The following is a 26,711-nucleotide window of genomic DNA, read 5'->3' as shown; positions in this document are numbered from 1 at the left end:
ATTTACAAGAGTCGAGACTCCAGGACCCCGGAGCATTGCCGTGCCTTGCCATCCCATAGTTACGCTACTGCCGCCCGTGGTATTTCGAATAAAAACACGGAATCAGAATCAGAATAGTTGTATAACTTTTATCAATAGGAATAAGAATATAATTAATTATTATTAATTCATAGGTATAATATTATTATTATTATACTGATACAAAGATTTATACGGTAATTTCAATAACAACTGTTGGTAGTTTGATTTTAGATCTTATCTTTTATCATTATCAGTTTCTTATCATTTTTCAGATTATCGGGACAGAATAAGATTAAAAAAAAATACAAATAAATAAATAATATCTAGTTTACGACATTACTAGAATACTAGACGACTAGAGTACCTTAGTCCGCGCTTCATGAAGATATACAGGTTAAAAATCGTCCTATGAAATAATGTTTTTTTCAAGACTATCAAACAGAGTCGTCAAAACAGTTGTGGAACTATAGACTAGCGCTATTCAACGGTATTTTGGTGGAAAGTCAAAAGTCCAAAACGTTTATCTAGCAATGGTTGTATTTTGTATGAGTGTATGTCGTATGACAATGAATATTATATGCAACTATATATTATAAAACTGTGGCACCGTACTTCCAGGTTCTATCCAATATTAGGTTTAAATGATTATAAACTAATTTAAGTTAACCGAATCTTTGTAATTAACTGAATAATATTCTAGTTATGAAAAAGTATAATATATCTTGTCATAATTCTTATCTTTGTGGTTTCAAAAAAAAAATGTCATAACTAGGGCCCGGCCTTGTATACATTTGCATATTTTTATTAATTGTTTTAAAAAATAGCTTAAATAGACTAGTGAATATTGGAAACACTTTGTTCATATTATATGTACAATGGACGTAGCAAATAAATACCCGTTTATTGTAACTACATTCATCTTATGTCTTATGACTTATACAAGACATAGGTTGTATTTTATAGTCTCGGATTAGCATACAATTTATAGTTTAATCCACGGTCTTCTAAGACCATGGGTTTAATCAATAAATGATAATAATATTATCATAATTCTTATTCAATCCGGTATCCAAGGTTTATTATTATTTGATATCTTAGTCCGTGGTTCATACCACCTTCAATGATTGTAGTACAGCATGTAGACGCTAGAGTAGGTATCTGACCCCATCGTGGTCGGAGTCGTGCCGCGGCTGAACGCTGAACCGTTGTTTCAAGTTTCGCGTTTATGCGCCTGCGCACGCACGTCCGTGTGCCGACGCTCGTGTGCGTGTGTAATACACATACACGGTACACTGGAGGACCGCATTCTTTAGTCGACCGCTGGAACGTTATATATATTATATTATTTTATTACGTCCGCTGCGCTACCCGTGTCGTCACCGCTCGTCATCTGTTATTGTTATACTACAGATATTTTTATCGGCCCATTATTGTTGTTGATTGTTGTTGTTTATTATTAATATTTTTGTTTTTATTTATTATATGCGTATCGGCGTAACTGATAAACGCACCCGCTCGTTCCGACATCATCGATCGCCCAAAAACCGTTAGATCGCGCAAACGGCCGTTGCGCGCGCTATGGCTTTTGAAACGCAGCAACAGGTGTCCGCTGCCTCTGGCCTTTGTGGCGTGACATACAGAAACATTCGTCTCGGATGCTGCAATTCCGACAGTGGGTAGGTCGTAGATAGGTGTTCTTTCGTGTGTGTGTGATCGTCGAATTTTTCGGAATCGCCGTTTCGTCCGTTTTTCGACACGGTTGATATTATTATAAGATCGGTTTGCTTCGTCGTGTGATAAACGTGATTTTCTCGTCCGCCCGACCCGAAATGGAAGAAGAAGAAAGAAATGACCGTTTATCTTGCAAGCAAAGGAACTACATGCTCGCCGTCACTGTTGTATTACTGCTGTCCTCCATCACTCATTGTGAATGCCGTAAGTTACTATAACAACCACAGCCCCAAAACAGCTAGTCAATTATTATGTCGTTTTATGTTTATAGAGTCCTATCAGGCTCCTCGGTTCATCACGCAGCCTACGTCTACTAAAAATGTGATCGGCGAAGGACAGACAAAAATTATTCAATGCCAAGCTCTTGGTTAGTCATCATAAAGTTTATTTAGAAATACCTAAGTTATTATAAAATACAAATTAACAATTATAATTTGGTCTATAATGTTTTCTCTGGTTTGTAGGTACCTATAGGTACAGGATACTGAAGGTATTTTCATAAAATAAATTAACTCCTCTTTCTATCTCTATGTGAACTCGCTGTTAACTTATGTACAATTTAACATAATATTTTCAAGAAAGATTACTTAGATGGTTTTAATAATACCTAATTACATAGGTAGTAGGTACCAATAAATTTACTTATTTAAAACTGTTAACATTTATTTTAGGTACCTACTAATTTTTTTTTCTACTATGTTATTCCTAAATAACATCCTAAATAGTTTTAAATGTTCAAAATTTATACAAGAAAATTTAATCTAATTCCAAATAGCTGATTTTATTAAATGTAATTACCAAAAGTAATATTTTATATCCAAAATTTAATGTTCTTTTCTCACAAATTTTACTCGTAACGTTCACATGGTTTAAATTGTTAAATATTACAGTTACAAATCTAGCCAAATACTTACACTTGCACATTGATTATGTTGACAGACAATTACACTTATAATATGTATACCTATACATTTTTAAATTTCATATCCATGTAATATTATTTTATATATTAATATATTATTTATTTTACTATATTAATTTTTTATAGACAAAACACTGTCAATTAAAATATAAAAATCATTAAGATGACAATTTTTTTAAATTTTACATACTTCCTGCTTATCAGATATTAATAAAATTACCCAAAGTATTACCCAAGGTATTACCAATGTGTTAGGTATCTATTTACCTTTATGATAGTTACTATATGTTAAAATTGTATTTTATTTTAATTATTAATTAAGTTATTTCACTGGTTTTATTTATGATAAAAATTTTAAATATTAAAATGGGTAGGTACTAGGTACCACATCATTATACAATTATAATCAGAAGAATAATTATTAATGCTTTGAAGTTACTGCACTACTGTCTACAATACCTAAAAAATATCAAAAAACTAAATTTAAAAAATATAAAAAGTATCAATCCTTATTGTAAACAGAATAATTAGGAACTTTCTGATACTTAATCAAGTATTAAGTATAATAGATGTGTTAAATTTAAATTCAATAATACATCATTGTGTGTGGTGCAAAATGATTTTGAGCGGAGACCGAATATGAATATAATATTATTATGTTTAAAAAGTAATAAATTTGCAATTTAGACGAACCTCGTAAAAATTAAAAATTCATATTTTAATAATTAATTAATGAGGTTACATTAAAATTTTTTTTTAAATTTAATAAGGATTTTTTTAGGGAGAATTTTGTAATAAAATAAAATAAATTTACAACCGTGGTAAAATAATAAAATAATTGAATAATTATTATTATCATCGGTGTAGTCGATAACGTAAATACGGCATAACAATACATTTTATCACGACCAAATGATTGTATTCCTATATTATAAACATTATATTTTTGATATAAATACAGCCGAAGAAGGGGGGGGGGAGTCAACACCCAAAACCCCCCTGGCTACGCCACTGGATAAGAGATGAGTTTTTGGAGAAATGATTAATAAAATGTTTAGAGCATGTCGGCGATTAACTAAGGATGTATGTTAAATTAAACTTTGAGACGCTTTAGTTCGAATTACGGATCTTAACAAAACAATAATTTGCACATCCTTCTTTTGAATGTTCGATTTCAAACCTATAGATAATCAACTTTTATATAGGTACTTAATTTTCAACGTTTTAAACTTATTAACATTATGTAGTAAAGCTTATTAAAACTTAAATAAAAATATCTAAAAAAAATTATTCAACATTTTAATACTGTACAATTTGAATTTTTAATAATATGAGTAATAAGTATAAATATCTATTTAAATGTTTTGAGAATAATTTTAATATATACCTAATTAATTGTTTAAAACAATATAAGCGGCTACCACGGACTATAGTTATAAACTCAAATAATAATTATACACCTATTACAATATTAAAAATCTATATAGTACGTAATTCAACCCGTATTATATGATTCTATTGAATATCAATTAATAAGGTTTCTAGAAAAAGTATTTAGGGGAACTTTTCGCAGCTCAATATTCTCCATCACTTGAATGGTTTGAAAAAAAACAAGCTGCATAATATGTTAGATCAATATTATTAGTTTTAAAAATATTTCTTTTAATTCTTATTTATAAAATTGTAAAATCGTGATTATAATTTATAAAAACTTAAAACGTTATAAATAATATCAATATATTAACAAAAATGTTTATTAGAAATGCAATATAAATGTACTTATATTATATTTTATAAACAAGATTCCATTTGTTCTAAAACTTTGAATATTTTAACGACTGTTTATTATAAGTATTATAACTTATGAGAATATTAATTTTTCTAATTTGAGTCAAAATAAACTCAATCTGCCTACAGAATGTATGCTGAGTTCCAAAATTTAGACTTAGAGAAGTGAGAAGTGAAAACAATAAGTTTCGTCAATGGCTCGTTCAAAATATAAATTTATGTATACAATAATATAATGATTGTAGTAACGGTTATCTTCAAAATAATTTGTATTTCTGAGAATCTATCTATCTACAAAAGATGAATATATGTATTATATCTAAGAAATTTACAGCTGAGTATTTTACACTCATGGTTCTCTGAATATGGTACGTAGGTAATCTTACATTCAAGGATGTGCAACTTGAAGCCAATTTTTTACATTTCGCATTTTAATAGGCTCACGCAAAGATTGGTCGACTCACGACAAAGGAATGTTTTTTTGTTCATATGGCAGAAAATAAAATAGTTGTTTTAATTGAATATAATATTATTGACCTGTATTTAAAAAGAATTGATCAAAATTGTCCAAATGAGTGTATTAAAATTATGTGTATTTTGCATTTAATGGAAGGGACAAATCCGCGGGAATTTCGTTTGTCACTGACAACTATTTTAAAATGACTCATTTTAATCATTCCAATTTAGTTTGGCGCTTATATAAACGTTTTTTTAAATTCAAATTATTAATTTTTTAGATGAATAATACTGTATTAGTATATTATATTATTATTATATTCAACGATTGATGATTGTACAGTTATTATATCTTTAACTATGAGTCACATATGCCACATCAATCTTGATATAGAATGAGTAGTATGAACATGAAAGTACGAACAATTTAAATAGCAGTAGCGTATATAGAAATTAATTTCAGAAGGGGGGGGGGGGTTTAAAAAAAAATTTCCATTCTTAAATTTCAATTAATAATACAATCAAAATCAATGCTTGTATCAGCCCTACATTTCAAGGGGGGTTTGAACCCCTACCCCCTCTATATATAGGTCACTGTTAAATAGTATGATACTACATACAACCGTGGATATATTTATTATTTAAAAAACTCATTTTATCATTATAATTTATAATTTTTACTCTCTAACAATCAGATAGTGAATTCTATAATTAAGTATTCCTTGAGATATTCTATGTATTTTATAGAAGTATATCACCCTTTCTAAAGATATATCGTATAATAGTTGCGCTACTGAATGTCTTATTAATTTATGATTCTATTAAATATAGATGATATGTAGTACCTATATTATGTATTTTCATGGATAGTTCGTTATAATGTAGTAACTCGTGTTGTACGTTTGTTCCATAATTCGTGAAGCGTATCGTACATTTACGTGCAGTATTTTATCGGTTTATTTTATAACCTATATGTTTAGGTTATTATATATTTTAAAACGGATAAGCATGGGAAACAATGAACATATAGGATAATCTATATTCTATAGCATTAAAGTATTAAATCCTTTCTTTTTTTTGTCATTAGTAACTACTGATATGTTATACCCAATCGAATATCATTTTGTTGGATGTATACGTATAAACACGGTAATGTACCACATAAACATAATGGTGTTATAACATCTATTTAACTAAAAATTTAAACTTTCTGTTTTATGAATCATTTCAGCAATTATAATTCAGGCACAATTTATAATTAGAATATTTTAATAAGAATTATTTAAAGACTTTAAGGCTTTTGTTTAAATATTAAATCTATTTATCTTAGTACATTTTGTATTGTAGACATTTTCATTTTAAATTTTATTTGAATGCTTTAAAACACGTTAAAATAACTGATATTATTATTCAAATATTTTAAACATTATACGGGTAATTAATACTAAGTTTAGCTGGAAAGGAAATCTGAACTCATAATATAAAATAGCTATTCATTAACAAATATTGTTATTTTATTTTTATTTTTTATATTCTGGTCTCAATAACAGTTACTACAATATTTTAGTGGTTTTATCAGGTATTCATTAATTTTGTGCGTGTGATATTTTAGGTTTAAAAAGTAGTAGATATATAAGTCATCTGACGACAATTGGGCTCTTGATCACGATCGTTGACGATGCAAACCGCGGGTGGAGGATTTTGCTTTTCTAAAACAATGGCGTTATATTGTAACTTAATATCCACAGGCCACTCCACTTATTTACTTAACAGGAAGAACCAAAGCCCCTCTTCAAAAATTTGTCAGCATGTCTTTTTTTTTTCCCACCCGACCCTCGGTCGGTATTTCCTGCCCGTCTGTTATGCTGGTTATAGTTCAGTCTAACGTATAGTTTATTTTTCTTGTGTTACTTATAAAAACACATTGCCACCGTTGATCGCGTTTCTTGGATATATTATTATGGAATAGTATTTTTTCCTTTAATAATTATTACGTTACTCACGTAATCCTGTTTCTATTCTCTATTAAGGTATTTTTATACTTCTCGTCTGCAGTATAATAATTATTATACATTACACGTTACACGCTAACCATGCTAACTAACAGACGCGTACTATAGTTTATACACTATATTTATTGTATAAATAATTATGCGATTGGTGTTATGGATGAAATAAGTAAAAAAATGTTTAAAGATTATCAAAAAAATATTTATTAAACTATGTTGATTTAATTTGAATTAGTAATTTGCATAAGTATAAAAATAAAATATTACAGATAATCATCCACTTGTAATGGGGATAGTGATACTATAATATAATTTTATTCATTCATTTACGAAAGTTAACAATCTGTTCATAAAGTTTTTTCATAATGTATTAAATATAACTTAAATAACATTATTTTTCTTAAAAAAGTTTAAACTACATGTCAGGTATCTATGTATTAAATCAATAATCTTTAAATGTATAGCATATTTTTAATAACCACATTAAATTAATTAAATATCTGCATTTCGTATTAACAATACCGTATGTTGTACTTATTTTGGATTTTATAAATTGAAAAATTGTTCAGATTTAAATTTGAAATTTATGTATCGTATAAAACAACTTTTATCTTATGAAATGATTTATTAAATTAATTAATGAATACCTACGTAGCATGTCTGTACCACCGATCATTCGCATGTCCTGTTGTGTAAAAAATAGTCTTTAACTAAACAATTTTACATATCATTACTTGAATGTTTTTATGTGTTATTATACATGATTATCAGGCTGGTTAATTGCGAGGTTTATTCTTAGCGTGGGATATACGTGTATCCTTGACAATCAAATTGAACTGTTAGCATGTGAAATTTTATTATTCAAGCCCTAACACGTTAGAAAAAATACATCAGCTGGTACAGACAATGAAAACTTTTAAAAAATAATAATAATAATTATTATTATTATACGAATGTAGTAACCTTACAAATATTATTAATTTCATAATTTTATTTTGACTATAATATTTATAAAAACTGCAATGTTCTTCAATAAATTATTATTTAAATGCAGTATATTAATACATAATAAGTTTATAGGGGAATATCTGAAAATTACATTTTATTTTTATTTATAATAACTGACATCAGTCATCAGCTACTAGTGCATACCTTATAGGTATCATATCTATAGTAGTATATACTACTTTGCAATTGGAAATAAGAACATTTAATTGGGATTGATAAATTGGGTCCTGAATAACCTTTCCTCAACTATTGCTTACTATTTTTATTCCATAGGACTCAATTTACCACTTTCAAAATGTACACAAATTATCATAGACCTAATTTACCTAGCCAACATTTTAATATAGAATTCCTAACGGATGATGTTATTGGAATATTATCTATATTTTTAACTGATTCTATAATTTTTGAATATAAATTTTAAAGTAATAACGTATATTAAATAAAACGTATTATTTTATCAACACTATTTAATGGTATTATAAAGATACTAAATGTACTATTTTAAGTATTGAATCCTATTGGCAGAACGATGAATTTGTATACATTTTTTAATAATATATTGATTTGGTTATTTTTGTTATTATTATATGATCACTTTTTGAGATAAAATGATTTTAATATTTTTTTCTATAGTTATCAATTTATTTCCAAATAGACGCAGGGGGTGCATTTAAGAGATTGAGTTCTCAAAACATGAGTTTTAAATAACGGTTCAGTTGCTAAATTTTGGATAAGAAATCTATAGATATAAATGTAGTATACTAACTTACATAATAATTAATATATATATTTATAGATAAATCCATTCAAATTTAATCATGTACAAATTAATATTAACGTTTAATATAATATAGAATAAAGATGGTACTAAATCATTTCACGTTCTTGAATCGTTGTTACATACATTTTCTCATATAAAAATCTGATATTATTTCATATAAGTAGCGGTTTTATTCTTATTTTTTTAAAGCAATAATTTATTTTTGTTTTCTTTAAAAAATATCGATACTACATATTATGTTGTTGAAATTTGTATTGAATTTTTAAATATATAATATTAATGATGTTTTAAAGAAATGTATTTTTAATTTAATTTCATTGCAAATATGTACAATAATAATTGTATGTTTGTAGTATATTCCTATACGTAACATCGATGACGAAGGCATAAAAAGTGGCATCACTTGCAATGAAACTCGTCTCGTTGCATTCTAAGAAAGAAAAGGATGCCCACGTTATCCATCTCGTTTTACAGTGAACAACCCAGTTTATACATATTATGATGATGAAAAGTACTTTAACCTTGAACAATATTAGATTCACTTCAGGTTATTACTCTTCTTGAAAACTAGCATTTTCAATACCACGTAATACACCTTACTACCTTTATTACTGGATGTTATGAATTAACGTATAAATAAATACAATATTTAAATTTGCAATTACCTCGGTGACTATACTTCGTTTTTAGTACGGTTTAAATTAGAATTAGGTACTTCCGTTTCAAAATATTAGGTAATCTGGTTGTTATCTATTGATAAAAAAAAAATTAAATCCTGCAAACTAACTATTTTCGTATTTTAATCACAATATTTTTAAGTGATCCATTTATTTGGTTGCACAATTGCAAATAGTAAGATCTACATATTTCTTTTATTGTAGCTTACAGTTGAATTTAAGAAATAAGTTCTACAAGTTTTTGACATTCATAAATCATAAAAAGTAATACTTGCTATAAATTAATTACTTGATATAATTATCATAATTTAATTTTTGAAATAAGTAATGTTTATTTTGTGATAGCTTACAAATTGTATAATTATAAATATCCCATACAATGATATATGCAATATACATTGTATAATTATGTATACCTATAAAATATTTAAAAAAATACTTGTGGTATAATTGATTATTTTTGATATTTATGTGTCATATGTCTTGTGCGTCGGCAATCGGCATAACTAATAGAAGGAGCTAAGGGTGCTAATGTAAACCACTAAACAATACCTTTCACCCATTATAGCACTCTTGAAGAGAAACTGACAAACCATGAATTTTTTTCTTATACAATGGCTTATAATTTAATCCAAATTTAATACATTCGTTACAGTGAATAGTAACCTACTCAATTTTGAAACCTACTATACAGCAGAGCAAGTTATTTGTTGTTTTCTTTTTTTTAACGATGTATTTTTTTTATGCGATAAATTATTTTTACTGTGAAAATGTATGAATAGAAGAAACACACTGTCGTTTGTTTATCTTGAAATGTATGATTATATTAGGTTTGGCGTTTGGCCACGAAATAACTGAGATATACACAAATTTATTTTAACCATTATGCAGTTTGTTTACTTAAATTAAATAAATTATTGAATATTGAATAGTCATATCATTATTTACTTTACAGGCTTTCCGGCTCCAGTTTACAAATGGTACAAAGATGGAAAAGAAGTGGGAGATTTTTCATCTGAATATCAGTCTTTCCGTCTTTTAAATCTAAAACATGACGATGGAGGAACTTATCAATGTATAGCAAAAAATGAAGTTGGATCGATACTATCTCAAAAAATTGAAATAAACATTGCGTGTAAGTTAAATCTATTAAATTTAGCATAATAACGATATAATACTATTATTTTATTATACCTTAAGTGTAAGTGGTTTTAATTTGAATGATCAATAACTGCATGTTTATATAGTGGAAAGTGTTTCAAGTGCATATGAATATTGTTGAGAAAGTGTTACTCTTAATTCGTATTGTTTACTAATTTAAATAACTTTGGCCCTTACTCGTTGTAATAATTTATATATTATGTTTACTTTCTTCATTTTTAAACCCAATTATTTAGAAATTTTTTTTAATTCACACTAAACTTACAATGATAGTTGAAACAATACTTGTCTTGTGATTTTTTGCGAATTTATTTTGAATTTCTCTTTTTGTTTGTGAGAAACAAATTAAAAATTAAAGATAATTAATTTGTTTTATATTTAATTAGTATATACTATTTATACTTCTCAAATTTATAAATTAATAACAGCTATCGTATATCATTATTGTAAGCTAATTTTTAAGTTATTTTAAAGTATTTTATTTTTAAATTAACTCTACATTCATATGTAATTTTTACGAAACTATTATTGATTTAATATATTTGGTATGTTGTTATGTCTATATATAGCACGGCATTGTTAATACTACAATACATCGCGACTTATTATTGCTAGCTTCTGTAGTGTGTTCGTATAAGTTAAAGTGAACAATAAATTAGTATTATTGATTTTGTTATTTATTATAAGATTAATGGTAATACGATATTAATTTTATTTTTATGACTTGTTAGAAAATTACCCTTAAACATATTTAAAAACTATTACAAAATCTTTTTTGATTTTTTCAATAAAGTTCTTATCACGAACTAAAAATGTTCTGAATATCTAAATAGTAAATACAATACTAAAAAATAATTTATCGACCTATTAAAAGTTTTAAATATATAAGTAAAGCATAAATATTCTTGTCAGAATAAAAAGTATATTTCTAAAATTATATAGTATATTATTATATAATAGTTACAAGTATTTTACTATATACATTTAGATTTATTTTTTATTTTTGTTTTAATATTATGTTGTTAGTACTTTTTTAAGGTGGATGTGTTAAATTAATTTTAATACGTTTTAGATATGGACAATTTTATGGAAGTAACCGATCCAATAGTTAGAGTTGAAAGAGGTCAAGCAGCAATTTTGGATTGCCCGCCAATTAAAAGCTACCCACCACCTATGGTACAGTGGTTAACTGATGACGGCACTCAGCTATACGACATCAAATATGCCTCAGTTGCAGAGACTCATCAATTAGTGGTATTATCAGCCTCTGACAGCGACCAAAAAGCATACAGGTCAATTGAAAATATCATAAAATTATTTTTACATTAATATCAAGAGAAATTATATTTCCTTCTTTTATTATTGTTATAAATTTGTATAACAGTGGAGTTATACGAGAGTAAATTAAGTTTTTATTGGTCCGTACACTTTTATAGTACAATATGCATGTTCATAATATTTAATTTTTTAATTTCTTTAACCAAATACGTATACTAATAATTATATGTACCTAGCTATACTTACCATAACAACGAAAACTATTTTAAAATATGTTATAGGGTGAGAGCAACAAACCCTTTGTTAGGAAAAGACGAATTTAGTCAGTATTTAAGAATCAACACCATAGGAGGCTCTCAGTCTGGAGAAATTGCCCCTTATTTTGTTGTTAAACCTAAAGGAAAGCACATCATCAAAGGTCATAAAACTACCGAGCTCCAGTGCATAGCTAATGCAAGGCCCTTACATGAATTAGGAACCATGTGGTTCAAAGACGACATACCGATAGAAAATACCAATGGTGTTGATTATATTTACAACGATCCGTGGAACAGAACTTTATCACTTATCAATGCCAAATTGACTTATACCGGTCGGTATACTTGTCAGGTTCGATTTGTATCAGGTGGATATGCACCTATTTCTGCAGACGCTGATATCTTCGTCTTAGGTTAGTTAAACATTTAATAAATGCACTTAACGAAATTACCTTAGTATTATAAAAACATGTTATTTGCAGAACCTCCAACATTTGTTGGTAATTTGAGGATGGAAACCCTTGGCGAATATGGGTCTACTGTCAGAATAAGTTGTGACACCATTGGGGTGCCACAGCCAAAAATAACTTGGTATCGTAACGCAGAGACAATAAGTCAAAACAATAGGTAATAATATATTCAAGTGAAAAACATATCCTATACAGTTTTTATAATTTCTATGAATAAATATCACGATTTTTTTTTATAGGTACACGGTTGAAGAAGATGGTACTTTGGTTATAAAGAAATTGAACATCGAAGATTCTGGCATGTTTCAATGTGAAGCAGAAAATGAAGCCGGGTCAGATTCTATTAGTACGTGGTTGAAAGTCAAAAGTAAGTGTACCTACTAGGAAAAATTCCGTCTTCGTATTTGTATATTTTTTATTGTAATTAAGTTAGTTAAAAATATTGTTTTTTTTTTACTGAGCGAGTTATATAGAATTATAACAATATCTATAGACATTAATTAGAATTTAATTAACATAAAGGTTACCCATATATTTATAGTACACAAATCAATTTAATTTAGGTTACAATAATAGTATTTATATACTAGTTAATATAATGGATATATTTCAATAATCTGTTCTAATTAATTTAAAAAATTGATCTCCTCAGATACACTTAACGACTACTCCTAAATGGATCGATTCGTCTCAGTTTTGTGGGAAAATGTTTTGTTCGTTAACGTATTTAGACTGTAAAAATATAAAAAATAAAATACTATAGTCATCAAAATTCTGTTAATAAATCCAATAAAATTATCGTCGCCGGAGGACCATGAAATCATGATTTGATTACCCAAGTCAAAAATAAAAGTATATCTATAATAATGATTTTTACGTTGACTAATCTTAAAAAGTTCTAGGTATTATTGTATTGAAATAAAAAGAATTGTGTCCGTTTTAAGTGACATGAAAATAAAAATCTAAGAAAAATAATGACGAATCTGAACATTAAAATTGCTGTAGATTTCTGATTTTTTTATATTTGTGTATACAAGTCACTCTTTTGTACAGATTTGGTGCATATTATTCATAATATCATTTGTTGAACAGTGTACAAAATGTAAATACTTTTATGGTTAATGTAGGACGTTCTAAACGCTGGACGAGAGCCTCTGTATACAGAATGATGCCATGGCAACACCCGAGTGCCCGAAAAAATGTACCTCGTAAGGTTTTATTTAAAAACACGTGGTTATATGTTTGATGTAGGCACGATAGAAATATTATGTTTTAGCACAGCACTTTGCACTATTATAGATACGCATATAGACATAGAGTTAAAAAAAAACATGTACCGTTTGAAATGTAAATTTTAGGAATGGTGAAGTGTTTAGGTATACAAACCATTCCAATGCCGTATTTTTTTTTTTTTTTTTTTAGTGAAGCTGTATTCTATAGTTTTGTTTGCACATTGTTACTGTGGCATAGCCAAGGTTTTACTTTGGAAGAGGTGATGATTTATTGTATTGGGGAAGCTTAACTATAGAATTCCATTTCTTATAAGTTTGTTATGCATAAAACAGTAGACGTATACCATTTTAGACTTGCAGTAGCCTTCATAAAAATTATAATTTTAATACATAGCTATGTGTTGAATACTGAAACTATTATTTATTTTAACCAACATTTTGTGGAGGACCGTTGCTTCTTTGGCCCTTGGCTATGCCACTGCATTCAATTAACCTTGTCCTCTTTAATGTTTTGTTTTTAGGCATTTTACTAGGACTGTATTTACAATATATACACAAATGCTACAAAATCCAAACCCTAGTGTTTGTATTTCAAATATATTATGCTTTTAAAATCAAAATTGTAGTCATCACAATAGAATAATAAAAATAATAAAAAATATTGAGCAAATGTCTTAATTTTTATTGTAAACTACCTGCTGTGTAATATATTTATTATATGCTTCATTTTACAGCTACTGGTCCAATTATTGAGAATGAACCACAAAATTCTACAGTTCTAGAAGGAAATGAAGTTATATTGTCTTGTAGAGTTATTGGTGCACCTAAACCAAATACTACTTGGATTGTTGGTGGTATGGTTTAATAATTTAATATTTGTAACATTTTAAATTAATAAAAATATAATTGATTTTCTTCTGTTTTAGATGTATTTTTATCGTTGAATGAAAGAATTCGTATTCTAGATACTGGAGATTTATTTATATCATCCACAAAAGTTCAAGACACTGGAAAATATTCTTGCATAAGATCGAATGAAGCCGGCACTGTGGAAATGCATGCGTATATTAAAGTTCTAGGTATTAAATTGGTTTTTTTTTTAGAAATCTGATATTAAAACAGTAATATAAAATTAAAAAACTAAAGAAACAAACATGGGTATTTTAATTTAATAACAACTGAAATTTTAATCTATAAAAATCATAATTTTCTCAACTATTATTATACTTATTATTGTTATTAACTTAATTATTTTTTTGTAGGTAAAACTACCATTGTTGAACCTCCTATGGATACTAGAGTTTTATTAGGACAAAATTCTATTATGAAATGTAAAGTGTCTAGTGATCCTTCTGTGCTTTATCAAATTGATTGGTTTCATAATAACAAGTATGTGTATAATTTTTAATGTCTTGAGTCATTTTTATTTTGCTTATGCTGAATATAATTTACTAGGAGTCTTGGAGCGGGAAATTCAAGAATTAAAGTTTCTGCTGATGGTACATTAGAAATTGGAGTTGTGCGTGCTAGTGATGCTGGTGTCTATACTTGTTCAGTTTCATCCCCCGGAGGCAATGAGAAAAGACATGCACATTTAAGTATACTTGAATTGCCTTATCCTCCAAATGTTGCTCAGGCTGAACGTGTTGGACCCAGATCTGTGAATGTTTCTTGGACTGTAGGTTTTGATGGAAATAGTCCTATATTAAAATATATTGTTCAAAAACGACAAATTGGTAGGCATTGATAAATAAATAAGTTATATGTTTACTATTTATTTTACTATAAATTAAATATTTAAAAAAAAAATTCTAGAAACTCAATCATTATTGGATCCACTTGTTGATTGGGTTACTGAACTTACAAATATATCTGCAAATTCTCGTTATGTGGTCTTGGAAAATTTAAAAGCAGCTAATACATATCAATTTAGAATCAGTGCTATGAATGCAATTGGTGAAGGAACACCTTCACAACCAAGCAATTTTGTTACACTGCCACAACAAGGTTTGATCAATTAAACAATGAAATATAACTAAATATTTTAAAATTTGTTGTTTTTTAGCTCCATCTGGACCACCTTTAGGGTTTGTGGGATCAGCTAGATCAAATTCAGAAATTATTACTCAATGGCAACCTCCATTAGAAGAGCATCATAATGGCCAAATTCTTGGATATATTATAAGATATAGGTTACATGGTTATATTAATAGTCCATGGACTGATCATAATATTACTAGTGGGGTGAGTCTTAAGTTTTATTATTTAGCTCAATTTATATTTAAAAATGTCCCATAATTTGGTAGTACATATTAAAAAGATTTCAACTAATATTTTCTATTGGCTTAAAACTTTTTCAGGCTCAACATTATTATTTAATTCAAGATCTTATTACATGGAAAGACTATGTGCTTCAAGTAGCTTCCTACAATAATAAAGGAGTTGGAGTTTATAGTGATAGTATAAGAATAAAGACTAAAGAAGGAGGTTAGTTTTTTTATTTTATTTTATTTATAATTCATTTTGTCTATCATTTTATTAGCTATTTTTGTATTATAAATTATTATGATCTATTAAAAATATTTGACAATTAATTTAAACAGTCATGATTTTTTTTCTTTGATCTTTTTACAGTTCCAGAAGCAGCTCCAATCGATGTAATAGCTAGACCAATAAATAGTACTTCGGTTCAAGTTTGGTGGAAACCTCCAGATCCACAAAAAATAAATGGCATTAATCAAGGCTACAAACTTCAAGCATGGATTGGTAAGTTATAGTCAAAAATAATTTTTGATTATTAAATTAAATTACAAGTTTTTACCTTTTACATTGTATTTTTCTACTGTTGATAAAAAAAAATATTTTATCATATTACTATTTCAATGTTTATAGGAGAACGAGTAGAACATGAAATGACAGTTGCTCCTAGTTTATTTGATCCACTTGCTCAGCAAACTACAATATTTGTGAACCTTAAGAAATTTACAATCTATAATGTAACGGTGTTATGTTTCACTGATCCTGGTGATGGTCCAATCAGTAGTCCATCGTTAGTTGTTACACACGAAGATGGTAGTTATTAAATATTATTTTAAGTTAACTATGTTTAAATATTTCTTTATAAAAGTATATGTCTAAAATTCAAGTATATATTTTGAATAATTAAATAAGTAAAATCAACTTCATCTTAAATAAAAAAAATACTATACTCATAATCATTTCTAATTATTATTTTATTTTAAGTTTCTGTAGAATTAGGTATTTAAAATTTAAAAATTATTTAAATAATTATTTATTTATTTTTATATCTATAATTTTAATATTTTTTTTTCTCTTAGTTCCTGATTTAGTTGGTAGTCTTCACTTTGAAGATGTATCAGATCGTTCTGTGAATGTTGTTTGGTCTTCACCATTGCATACTAATGGTCATTTGATTGGCTATACTGTGTCTTATTCCATACGTGATCGACCAGAAACCACACACTTAGTAAACGTCACCTCAGACATCACTAGTATTGTAATTGATCAATTACAAGCCACTACCCATTATAAATTTGAAGTATTCGCTTGGACAAAAGTTGGTTCCGGTCCTAGTAGAATAGCCACAATACAGTCTGGTATTGAACCGGTTTTGCCCAATCCTCCTACTAAGTTGGCCATCACAAATATTGAGCCTTTTTCAGTTGTGCTCCAATTTACACCAGGGTTTGATGGAAATTCTTCTATCACTAAATGGGTTGTAGAAGTATGTTAATTAATAATTACATTTTATCCTCCACGAAAGGGTTCTTTTATTTTTAAATGTTTTATTCCATATTAATTAGGCACAAACGGCAAGGAATACAACTTGGTTTACTGTACATGAAGAAAGTAGTCCTGAAGCAACTACACTGAAAGTTCTCCAATTAGTTCCTTATACGTTATACCGTTTAAGAATCACTGCATGGAATGTAGTTGGTGCATCAGAGCCTTCAGACCCCACTAAAGATTTTCAAACTATTCAAGCACCTCCAGCTCATCCCCCTTATAATGTCACTGTACGTGCAATGTCTTCTACTGAACTTCGTGTCCGTTGGATTGTAAGTATTAGAAAGAATCTTGATTATTAATTTAAGAATAATTTTTAACAGAATCTTATTTATCATTTAGCCTTTGCAACAAAGTGAATGGTTTGGAAATGGGAAAGGTTACAATATAACTTATAGATTATTTAATACTAGTGTTGTATATACTGTCACAATTGAAGATATTACCTCAAATTCATTTGTTTTGGACTCTTTACAAAAATTTACTCAATATGATGTAACTATGAATGCGTTTAATGATGTTGGATCATCTGGCCCTAGTCCATCAGCTTTTGAACGTACAAGAGAATCAGGTACCATCATTAGAAAAAGAAAATGGTAAATGTAAACATATAAATTAATAATTGCATTATTTTTAATTTAAAGTGCCATCAATGGGGCCCATAAATGTTGTTGCAAATGCAACATCTTCTACAACCATTGTGGTTAGTTGGGGTGATGTACCTTCTGATCATCGAAATGGAATCATTGAAGGATTTAAAGTAAATTGAAATATTTTTTTCTAATTGGTTTTTTTTATAGTCATTAAAAAAAAAATTAATTTTAAACAGGTTTACTATAAGCCAGGTGGCCGTGCTGTGTATCCTGTACAAATAAAAGATATTCCAAAAAATTCAACTTTCACAACTACATTGACAGAGTTAAAGAAATTTGTTCAGTACAGTATTCAAGTTCTAGCTTATAGTCGGTTAGGGGATGGTGTGTTATCTACTCCAATTACTAGAGTTCAAACTTTTGAAGATGGTAAGTAAAATTTTTATATTTTACAAAAAAACAAACATACATTTATAATTTATAAAAATGTACTTATGTATATAATTTTGTAATTCTATAGTTCCTGGTGCTCCGTCTAATGTATCTTTTCCTGATGTTACTTCAACCACTGCCAGAGTTATTTGGGATGTCCCTGCTGATCCTAATGGTGAAATTCTTGCTTATCGCATAAATTATCAATTACATAGTTCCGAGGGCTACAATTTTTCTAAAGAATTTCCTGCTTCAGACAGAACATTCAGGTAATATAAAGGGTATTACTTAAGATAACAATTTGAAATATTAATTTTATTCACCATAATTTAAGTATACATATCTATATTATCTGTATGGTAATGTTTTTACAGAGCTATTGATCTTATACCTAATCAGTACTATATGTTTTGGGTCACAGCCCAAACACGGTTAGGCTGGGGTAAAAGTCAGTCTGCACTTGTTTTTTCATCAAATAACCGTGAAATACCACAAGCTCCTTCTTCGCCACAAATAAGTCGTAGTCAGATTCAAGCCACACAAATTACATTCAGTTGGACCCCAGGACGAGATGGCTATGCTCCATTAAGATATTATACAGTACAGAAGTCAGAAGAAATTGGGCCTTGGACCACTATACCTGAACGAATAGATCCATCTATTACTTCATACACTATCCAAGACCTCTTACCTTTCACTTTATATCGGTTTCGCATTCAAGCAACGAATGATATTGGTCCAAGTAGCTATAGTCATGAATCTCCTCAAGTCAGGACTTTACCTACCTGTGAGTCACTATATAATTAAAAATATCCAGACAATTCTTTGCTCAAAATTAACTATGAATTTATTTTAAATTTATTTAGCTCCAAGTCGTGTAGTTGGTAAAGTTCAAGTTGTACCCATTACAACAACAAGTGTACGTGTCACCTGGGAGCCTATACCTCCTCAGTATTGGAATGGTGATACCCAAACTGGAGGTTATAAAGTTTTGTATCAACCTGTTTCTGACATTCCTATGGCATTGCAAACAATACCTAGTCAATTAATTATGGGCACAACAGAAAAAACTCTTGTCATTGGAGATTTAGTTCGTGACCGAAATTATGATATCATTGTAGTGCCGTTCAATTCTCAAGGTAATGGTCCACCTTCTATGCCTATTCCTGTCTACGTTGGAGAAGCTGTCCCTACAGGTGAACCTCGTAGTGTATCCGCATTTGCCATATCATCGACAGAAGTTCGGTTGTCTTGGGAACATCCACAACAAAATCAACAAAATGGAGATTTATTGGGATACAAAGTACTTTTTGGATTAACAAATTAAAATTTGTAAAATTATTTTGACTGATTATTTCTTTTCAATAGATATTTTACATTGTGATTGATTCACCAAATGAACACCGTGTGGAAGAAGAAACAGAAGTTGTTCCTGCCACATATGTTAGTCATAGCTTGGTGTTTTTGGACAAATACACTGAGTATAAAATTCAAATACTTGCATTTAATCCAGCCGGTGATGGGCCAAGGTCTGCACCTATTATTGTTAGAACTCATCAGGTACAATCTAAAATAATGTTACTATTGTAAGTCACCTATTTTATTTGCTATTTTTGTCATAAAAGGGAGTACCGGGTCCACCAACTGATCTTCAATTTTCTGAAATAACAATGAATAGTCTTAAAGTTTCATGGACACCTCCAAAACGGAAAAATGGCCAACTTCTAGGTTACATAATTACATATGAAACAGCTGAACAAAACGAACGTAAGTAACATACTTGGCTATTGTTTGTTTTAATGGTGAACATTTAGTTTATTGATGTAAAAATCATATAGGTTTTAGCAAACAAGTAAAACAAAGAGTAAATCAAACATGGCTTCTTGTTCAGCCTCTAGAAGAAGAAGTGACTTATACTTTCTCAGTCAGGGCTCAAACTATAGATTTGGGAGTTGCAATTAAAGGAAATGTAACCACTGGACCACAACCGGGTTCACCAAAGAGTCCATTTGACCTATCATTAGTCAAAACTGTATCTAGTGTTGCACTTAAATGGACAAATGGAGCATCTGGAAAAGGACCAATTCTTGGATACTACATACAGAGCAGACGTAAAGGTAATATTTAGAAACACTTCTATATAATGACCTAAATTGTTTTGATAGTTTGATAAAATAAAAAGCTTAAGTAAAGCAATATTCTTAAACTGTTTTTTGTTTTTTGATATTTTATTTACTATTCAGCCACACACGACTGGGAACATTGTAAGTTTGTTTAAAAAGTTTTTGATGTGAATGTTATTATACACTATGTTGCTTTTGTGTTTGATTTGGGGAGCAATCTCATTATCAATACATTTTTGATTAACTCGATTTTGGTTAGCAACAAAGTAAAAAAACATTTCAAATTAAAATTAAATATTTATAATAAAATACATTAAAATATTATACATTTCATTTTCTTTGAAAGTATTTAATTTTTAAATAATTTTGTTAAATCCTTAATAAAATATAATTCGAAAAACTTCATACATTATATAATTTATTGATGAAATTGTTGATAATTTTGGAAGAGATGCTAGACGATTATAATTTCTTTTTGAGAATTAATAAAGTTAACTGTATCTATACCCTTTGTATAAAATACATTATGTAACGAGTATTATAAAAAAAAATGTTTTAAAATACCTAGTAAAATTATATTTTAATATAATATATAATAATATTTCTCCTCGTACCCTAACATTGCCCCCCCTAGAAAAATTTTTGCAGACACCTATGTATATAAATTATATTGATTGATCATAATGTTTTGTTATCATGAATATTAATAGGTCACCATAAAAAAAAAAGTTGCATAATCATTAATTTTAGTTAACTAAAGCCTTTGCTTTTTATATGTACTCATAAGTATTAACAATACTTTATAAAGTAATTAATCAATAATGCATTTATAATATTATATTTTTGTACGTCAAAATATATAAAGAGATATCATGTTAATTGCATAATATAATAATAATTATGTTCCTACAATCCTACGCATTTCATATTCTCTTTCGTGTAAATTTTGAGTTTATAACATAATATTATAACATTATATGTAATACATGGACACTACTACTACTATTAAACAGTGTTTGATAAATGCTTATGTTTTTAACATAGATCTTAAGTATTTTATTAACCATAAATGTGTTAAAAATGTTTTTAAGATATCTAGTTTTCACGTGTGTCTTATGCACTATGCTTAGCTAATATGTTAGATTGTTTAGTTGCTTATTTTTGGTGTGTATTATTTTCAGATGACACACGTTGGACAACAGTTACAAAAAGTAACAGTGGACCGTTGGATGAATTCTCAGTATCCTATCAGAGTTTGCTGCCATCAACTTCATATTTGTTTAGAATTGTAGCTCATAACGAGTTTGGTATTAGTTATCCAGCCTATTCAGATGATGTGGTATGTATATAAAGTATTAAAAACTGTTATCTAAAATGTGTATGTGCTTAATATGTATTATAATCCAATTATTATAAAATGTAGGTTTTAACTCCATCAAAATTGTACTTAGAGTATGGTTACTTACAAATGAAGCCATTTTATAGACAGACATGGTTTATGGTTGCTTTAGCTGCTGCATCACTAGTTATACTTATTATGGTTATTGCTATACTATGTGTTAAAAGCAAAAGTTACAAATATAAACGTAAGTCAATTTTAATTACTAATTTTGTTGTATTATGAACCTTCTTAATTTTTGCAAGAAATTTTTATATTATATCTAGAAGAAGCACAAAAAACCTTAGAAGAATCTATGGTTATGGATATTGATGATCGACAGCAGTTGGCCATGGAACTTCATAGAACCAGAATGTCAAACAACAATTCTCTTGGACGGATGTCTATTCATAATACTTTACACCATTCACTACACAGACGGAAACCACCAATCGGAACTTTAGGAAAATCTCCACCAAGGCCATCTCCAGCTAGTGTTCCTTACCATAGTGATGATGATAGTGTTAAAGGTTATGATGAAAATCCAGACGATAGTTCAGTTACTGAAAAACCTTCAGAAATCAGTTCAACAGACTCTCAGGTATGATATTTAGTTTATATAAATTTTAATGGTAAGTGTTATTAATAGTTACTATGTATTAAACTTTTAGGGATCAGAAAGTGAGAATGAAAGTGTGCGATCAGATCCGCATTCGTTTGTTAACCACTATGCTAATGTCAATGATTCTTTAAGACAGTCGTGGAAACGGCAAAAACCTGTTAGAAACTATTCTAGTTATACAGATTCGGAACCTGAAGGAAGTGCTGTGATGAGCCTTAATGGTGGCCAAATTATAATGAATAACATGGCCAGATCACGAGCTCCACTACCAGGATTCTCATCGTTTGTTTAATTTCTTCTAGTGCGTGCCATCTTTACCAATCCGTCCGTGATTTTGTTTAATTTAAAATTAATTATGTATTATTTTGTAAATATGTGTACCATGACTTAACTTATGAACTGGTCAGTATGACTACTTTACTCTAAAATTGAAAATGTTTAATTGTCTTTTACAGACTGATAAATTGTATGTATAATTTAGCTCTAACAAGTTGATCTCAATTTTATATTTCTCTAGAAAAGTTTTTTACTTAAACTAAAAACTCATCAATATTTTTTAACCACATTTACGCAAATAAAAATTAAAGACTGAAATAAACATAATAAATTACATTTCAGTATTATATTTTATTTAAATTCCAATCAGTATTTAAATTATTGTTGATTTGAAATTGATCTTTAACACAATAAATATTAATGATATGTTTCTAATTTTAAATGCCATAACATATTGATAAATTATGTCCTAATGTTATATTCTTTAAATTACTCTAATAGATGGGTTTAATACCTTTTATTTTAATGAGTATCTTGACTGTATTACTTTTAAAAAAATTTAAAAACACATTATATTCCGTTCTTTTCTTTTTTAATTTGTGTGTTGATCAAGATTTTTTTATGTATCTTTATTTTAATGTAAATGTGGTCCAACAAATTTAATGAATAGTTATATTATTTTTAAAAGTTGATGAAAGTTTTGTTAATGCAAACTTATATGCAAATATTAAGCTTAATTTAATATCAAATATTTAAATGCTTTTACTATTTGTTTTTTTTTATGTTAACATTATTGTAACTAATATTAAGTACCTACCCGAACAATTATTGAATCATTAATAAATTAATTTAAATTTTAGTGTGATACAAAAACTGGGGGATCAAGCAATACATGTTTTATATATCAATTATTTATATATATAAATATTACTTTAATTAATTCATTAAGTATTATTAGTAATTTAAAAAAAAAGAAAGAAAAAATGTTTTAGTCAATTGTAAAAGAATTATTTTATACTTATTACTTATTAGTGATAAATTTTAATTCATTTATTTCCTTTTTTTTTTATTATTTCATTAACATAAAATCTTAAATAAATAATCTAAAGTCAGTATTATACTGACTTCACATGACATATTGATAAACAAAAAGTCAATGAACGAATAAGAGCTAGTTTAATACTGAATTTACATTTAAATTTATTTAAAACTTAAGAAATGACTAATTATTTTAAATTTTTTCTTGTAAAGTGCTTATCTCATATTTTTTACTATTGTTTTTGTACTTATAGTGCTTACAATTTATAAAATAATACTACAGTAATGGCTACATATTACAGTCAACTTCATTACCATTATTATTATTATTATTATTGATAATAACAATTGCCACTTGTTACACTAAAATTATGATTGCATTAACTGATGATTACTTAATACTAAACAGCTAATGGTAATTAAATATCTAATGTCCTTAAGATATAATGTCGCCTTTCCTAAACACTGATATAATTATTAAAATCAAAATACTATAAACTACTTGAATTTCAAATTTAATTCTATGATTTTATCATATTTATTCTCCTACTTATGATTTCACCAAATAATGTTAAATAAATTAGTTATAAAATCTATTAGGTGATATTTTTCACATGTTCATCAATATTTTACAATCGGTTGTAAATAATAAACAAATAGAGAAAAATGAACTTCATAGTTAAATCGATATAATCTATTCCACATTTAAGTTCGAAACTTAAATTATTTGTATTCTATACTAAAAAATTTAATTGATTTTTGTGCAATAAAAGAATTGCAAAGGTTGTATCTTAAATTTTACATTTTTTTATTAAAATATGTCAAATCTTTGCAATATAATGCATATTAAATTTAAAATAAAAAGTTGTCTATAAATTGTTGCAACAATAATAGATCATAATAAATGTTTCATATTTGTTTTTCTTGACTGCACGATAATGACATGTAATTTATGAGCAATTTTCACTGTATTTTGTAAAAGTATGAAATCATGTTTCTTATTTTTGTAAAATTTACAATATTTTAAGAAAATATTTCAACTATATAAATTTTATACTTACTGAAACTTATTGTTTTAAAAAAATGTTATTGTCTGATGTATTTGTTAGAGAATGGTTTAAGCCAGTATGCTTGAAACTCAACAGTTTTCTAATTTGTGATTTTGATTTAAAACTACTCTTTTGGTAGAATAATTTTGGAATCTGTCGAGTTTTGACCATGTAACTTACTAACTGTGAAAACTTTGATTACCCTAATCTAGAAATAAACTAAAAGTGTTCTTACTACTTGGTATTTTTTTATATTTATATTTATATAAATTTTTTTTAGTTTGAATTCACTGTTATTGTTTTAAAATAGATTTTTTTGTGTTTAGTTTTTTTATAAAGATAGGAAATTTCTCATCTTATCAAATATTAGTGTATTTTTTATTGTAATTATTTTAAAAAATGTTCACTGCTTACTATTAAGACTTTACTCAACTATTGTCCTATTTCTTTTTTTTTTTTTGTGATTTATGTAGTATAGTTATTTTTAATATTAGTTGAGTCTCATGTGTATATTTGCTTACAACTAGTAAATTAGATATGTTAAAACATAAATAATATGTTTAAATTTCAATGTTTCTAACATAAATTAATTAATGGTCAACTGTTAATTTATTATCAATGTGTTCATTACGTTTTTCATGTATTCGACAAGTAAGTGAAAATAATTTAAACTTGTCAGTAGGTACGAAAAATCTAATTTTACAATATTGTTTTAAATTTTTATATACATGTATTTTTTTTTTTTTTTGACTTGAACATTAGTTTTTCTACAATGTTGTTTATAATTTTCTATACTATTTTTATTATTACTATTATGATTAAAAATGTATATTTCCATATTTGAATATATTTGCCTAAAAACTAAATATATTTTCATTTTAAATTTAAAAAAATGTATTAATTTATCAATAGATTTGATTTTTTTATTTGACGATCTTTCAGAGTTTCATCAGGCCACACCTCTAAGAAAGTGAAGTACCTATATTCATTATTGTATATCCTGGGGCAAGCTTTTTAATTAAATTAATTTATTATTTAAGAATAAACCAAGGTACTTGACGGAGCCAACCTTTATTATTCCATTTAATTGCTTAGTTATACATGAGAATGAGCTAAGGATTATCATTTTAGAGTATGTTGTAGAGGGTTGACCTGTAAAGTTCGGAGACTTGAGTTTTAAGAGGTTACTTTTACTCTATCATGTTAGGGTGATACTATCATTTTCTATAGAAATCCAAATTTAGTTGTAATGATAAATTATTTTGACCCTAATTAAAATCTAGAATAGTGTAATTTAATACTTGAACAATAAAAATTTAATATTAATAAATAATAAAACATGATGTTTAAGATACCAATATTTATTTTTTTATTAAATAATAATTTGTAAAAATAAAATGAATTTTAAATTTACGAACTGCATAGTAAGAAAAAAATTAATAAAAATATGTGAGTATAAAATTAATTAACTGATTAGTAACTTAAGTTGTACTGTAGAATAAATGCTAACTAGTTAAGTTGAGTTACTTCTTAAAAAATATAGCTCATCAATGCCCTCAATTAGATATCAAACAAACTTATTTCCAATAAATAATAATT

General features: G+C 27.4%; 1 protein-coding gene across 4 annotated transcripts; it reads left to right on the top strand.

Moving 5' to 3' along the window:
* Nucleotides 1-1,319: 1,319 nt before the first annotated feature.
* LOC113555263 (protein sidekick) lies at nucleotides 1,320-23,295 on the top strand. 4 transcript variants are annotated; one of them, XM_026959668.1, is made up of 33 exons: nucleotides 1,320-1,956; nucleotides 2,024-2,119; nucleotides 10,352-10,531; nucleotides 11,630-11,849; nucleotides 12,117-12,505; nucleotides 12,575-12,719; nucleotides 12,802-12,929; nucleotides 13,690-13,770; nucleotides 14,529-14,648; nucleotides 14,721-14,873; nucleotides 15,057-15,183; nucleotides 15,250-15,530; nucleotides 15,610-15,801; nucleotides 15,860-16,038; nucleotides 16,155-16,281; nucleotides 16,429-16,560; nucleotides 16,687-16,866; nucleotides 17,133-17,539; nucleotides 17,619-17,873; nucleotides 17,944-18,172; nucleotides 18,246-18,361; nucleotides 18,431-18,623; nucleotides 18,715-18,895; nucleotides 19,001-19,413; nucleotides 19,493-19,929; nucleotides 19,995-20,186; nucleotides 20,252-20,393; nucleotides 20,465-20,743; nucleotides 20,870-20,890; nucleotides 21,931-22,088; nucleotides 22,173-22,335; nucleotides 22,415-22,728; nucleotides 22,799-23,295. In XM_026959668.1, the coding sequence occupies exons 1-33, from the start codon at nucleotides 1,851-1,853 to the stop codon at nucleotides 23,039-23,041; spliced, it is 6,579 nt and encodes a 2,192-aa protein (XP_026815469.1). In that variant the 5' UTR covers nucleotides 1,320-1,850; the 3' UTR covers nucleotides 23,042-23,295. The 4 variants fall into 4 exon arrangements, with proteins under 4 accessions (XP_026815469.1, XP_026815472.1, XP_026815470.1 ...); XM_026959671.1 differs by lacking the exon at nucleotides 13,690-13,770 and having other exon boundaries at nucleotides 1,321-1,956; XM_026959669.1 differs by lacking the exon at nucleotides 20,870-20,890 and having other exon boundaries at nucleotides 1,322-1,956.
* The last annotated feature ends 3,416 nt before the right edge of the window (nucleotides 23,296-26,711 follow it).

The sequence above is a fragment of the Rhopalosiphum maidis genome, chromosome 2 (assembly GCF_003676215.2).
Source record: "Rhopalosiphum maidis isolate BTI-1 chromosome 2, ASM367621v3, whole genome shotgun sequence".
Taxonomy (NCBI): domain Eukaryota; kingdom Metazoa; phylum Arthropoda; class Insecta; order Hemiptera; family Aphididae; genus Rhopalosiphum; species Rhopalosiphum maidis.
This window is presented reverse-complemented; position numbering and strand designations above follow the sequence as displayed.

What these genes read in the sequence shown, in the direction of transcription:
- LOC113555263 (XM_026959668.1), top strand. Translation starts at nt 1,851, where the DNA reads ATGGAAGAAGAAGAAAGAAATGACCGTTTATCTTGCAAGCAAAGGAAC. An exon ending in AATTGAAATAAACATTGCGT is followed by an intron (nt 10,532 to 11,629) that starts GTAAGTTAAATC and finishes AATACGTTTTAG; the next exon opens with ATATGGACAATTTTATGGAA. An exon ending in AGTTCAAACTTTTGAAGATG is followed by an intron (nt 18,624 to 18,714) that starts GTAAGTAAAATT and finishes GTAATTCTATAG; the next exon opens with TTCCTGGTGCTCCGTCTAAT.